Source organism: Pyxicephalus adspersus, chromosome 12, assembly GCF_032062135.1.
Source record: "Pyxicephalus adspersus chromosome 12, UCB_Pads_2.0, whole genome shotgun sequence".
In the NCBI taxonomy this organism is placed as follows: Eukaryota; Metazoa; Chordata; class Amphibia; order Anura; family Pyxicephalidae; genus Pyxicephalus; species Pyxicephalus adspersus.
Genome location: NC_092869.1, coordinates 14,150,198 through 14,152,593, shown reverse-complemented (window position 1 = coordinate 14,152,593; position 2,396 = coordinate 14,150,198). Strand labels below are relative to the sequence as shown.

General features: G+C 34.1%; 1 protein-coding gene across 1 annotated transcript in view; it reads left to right on the top strand.

The window, feature by feature from the left end:
• PACS2 (phosphofurin acidic cluster sorting protein 2) overlaps positions 1-2,396 on the top strand; it is a 171,531-nt gene that overhangs the window by 8,399 nt on the left and 160,736 nt on the right. The window contains exon 2 of the mRNA XM_072428760.1: positions 319-406. Coding sequence (XP_072284861.1) covers positions 319-406 — 88 coding nt within the window. The remainder of the gene's footprint in view (positions 1-318; positions 407-2,396) is intronic.

Genomic DNA, 2,396 nt, shown 5'->3' with positions numbered 1-2,396 from the left:
AGAGATTTATTTCATTTCTTGTCTGTGACAAACCAGAAAGGTTAGGGCAAGATAAGTAGTACTAAACTATTCAACACTTAGAGCTCTATTTAAAAAAATTCTGGTTTCTCTCAAATCTATAGTCTATATGTTTCTGAAGTCTATATGTTTCAATCGCAGTGAATTATTCATACAGGGGAATGTTTGAGGGAATGTCGGATTCCCTGTTTTATTAATAGTGCCCTTTAAAGTGGCTAAATATTTTACACAAAATAGAGTAACAGTTTAGTTTTGTTTGCATACCTAATAAATTTGTCCATTTCATATGTGTTTGTCTAGGCTCTGCAGTTTGACTCTCAAGAAGTTGCTTGTTGTGAAAGAACTGGATAAGGAACTTATTTCAGTGGTTATCGCTGTAAAAATGCAAGTAAGCACATGTTCTATTAACGGTATATTATAGTAGTTTTAACTTTTAGAATTCCGAACTTTAAAAGTTTATGCTATAGAAATATTTATAAATATTTTTATACAATGATTTAGCAGCTGATTTATAAATAAGTTATGATCAGATAACAGGTTGGTATTTCTTTGAACCTAACTTTTGCTAATCTGATGATAATTTTTTTATAACTCATATCAAGTCTGATATTTTTTTATTTATTAACTAGATTTTATTTAGTGCCAACCTCTTACACAGTGCTTTACAAAGTATTTGTCATATCACTAAATTTATATTGATATTTATAGGTTTCTATGCTTTTATGTCAGTTTTTAGTCAGTCTGCTGTTATTGGCAATCAGTGCTTTATTTACTTAATTGTAGTTGGCTTAATCAATTATCACAATGTCTGTGTGGAGTGCAATAACTGATCAACACTTTTTCTAGTGACGTATAGACTGACCACACACTATAATCATAATTTTTAAAATGGCTTTCATCTCTTTGAAAGAAAACACCACTTTTCCTAATTTTTGCCTGTTGTAGACTCGACTTTTAAAATAATGAATACTTTCCAGTATATCTTTAAAGTCCCAATTTCTATCAGAGTGACTTTTACTTTTTTTTTTTTTTTTAAAGCTTTACTACAAATTGATTTTTTCATATCAGAATAAAAATACATCCATGGAAATCAAAATATCAAAAGTGTTCTAAATGTGCAAGTTTAGGGATATTACAAATACTTTTAAAGAATGTTTTTAGTAGTTAAGATGTGCAGGAGAGTGGTGCAAAAGGAATGACAGCATGCTTAAAAAAAAAAGGTGCAGAAGATGTGGCAGTATGTGTAGAAGCGGACAGTGGGAGGGTGTTTGTGATGTGTAAGCAGTATGTACATGAGAGACAGTGCAGAGGATTTGCTCATAGTCTGATAGCCAAAAGAATAATTGGTAGGCAATTTTGACAGAATTTTTTGAACTGGCAATTTTGTGGTCATAAACATTTTGATAAAATTTGATACTCAGCCAGTAACAGTGGGGATTGTTTGAAAGCTGTGCCCATACTAACTTTAAGAGCACGAAGGTTAGATGGTATCAAATTTTCTGTGGTGGCTCTCTTGCCTTCAACCAGTCTATTTGCACCCACCTATGAAATGGGCCATGCAGCAGCTACAGTTGGGAACCTTTTTATTAACTACAGTTAAGTGAGTTAAGTGTGTCCCCTGCTGTTACGTTCACAAGTGGTTTATTTTTTTATTTTTTTTTTTTTTTGTAGCTTCTCTTTTTTACAAAATAGTCAGGGGAAGTGTGATCTGGGATCTCTAAACACAGGAGGATTGCATGAATATCACATTGGATGATTGGTGATTAAATGGTTTCTGTGGTCAGTTTGCAGGAAAATGGTGGGGGTGAAATGAAACATAATACCTTCACCTGTTTCCAGTTAGTGGATTTGTTACCACCAATATTCTTCTAGAATATATTTAAATTTAAGCAGAACTAAACCCAGGCTGTGTCATCTTTCTGTGTTCTAGTGATGGGCGCCACCATCTTGCTCTTCTTCTTACTCTTCCTTCTTACTTTTCCGGGCATGGGCAGCTCAGCTTTTTGTCAGAACCCTGCGTGATTAGGCAGGTGAGACACAATATTGCAAAAAAAGTGACACCTCTTCCTTTTCGTAATAATGACCTGATCATACAAACTCTTATAAATGGAAGAGAGTGATCCTCTGTGCTTGTATTCCTTGAAAGACAGAGTGGAAGGGTTTCAGACCCTGGCTGTGGTCTGTTCAGCAGATGTGAAGATATATGAAATTAATGTAAACTGATTTCAATCTCCTGCCCAGCATGACCTTGAGGAAGATGTTTTTGTTGTGACCTTTTTCAAGTTCAGACACAAAAAGGTTTGAGATCTGGACATTAACCTCCCTAGCGTTCTAATTCTGTCAGTTTTTTGATGCAAAAAGTGATCCTATTTTTTTTT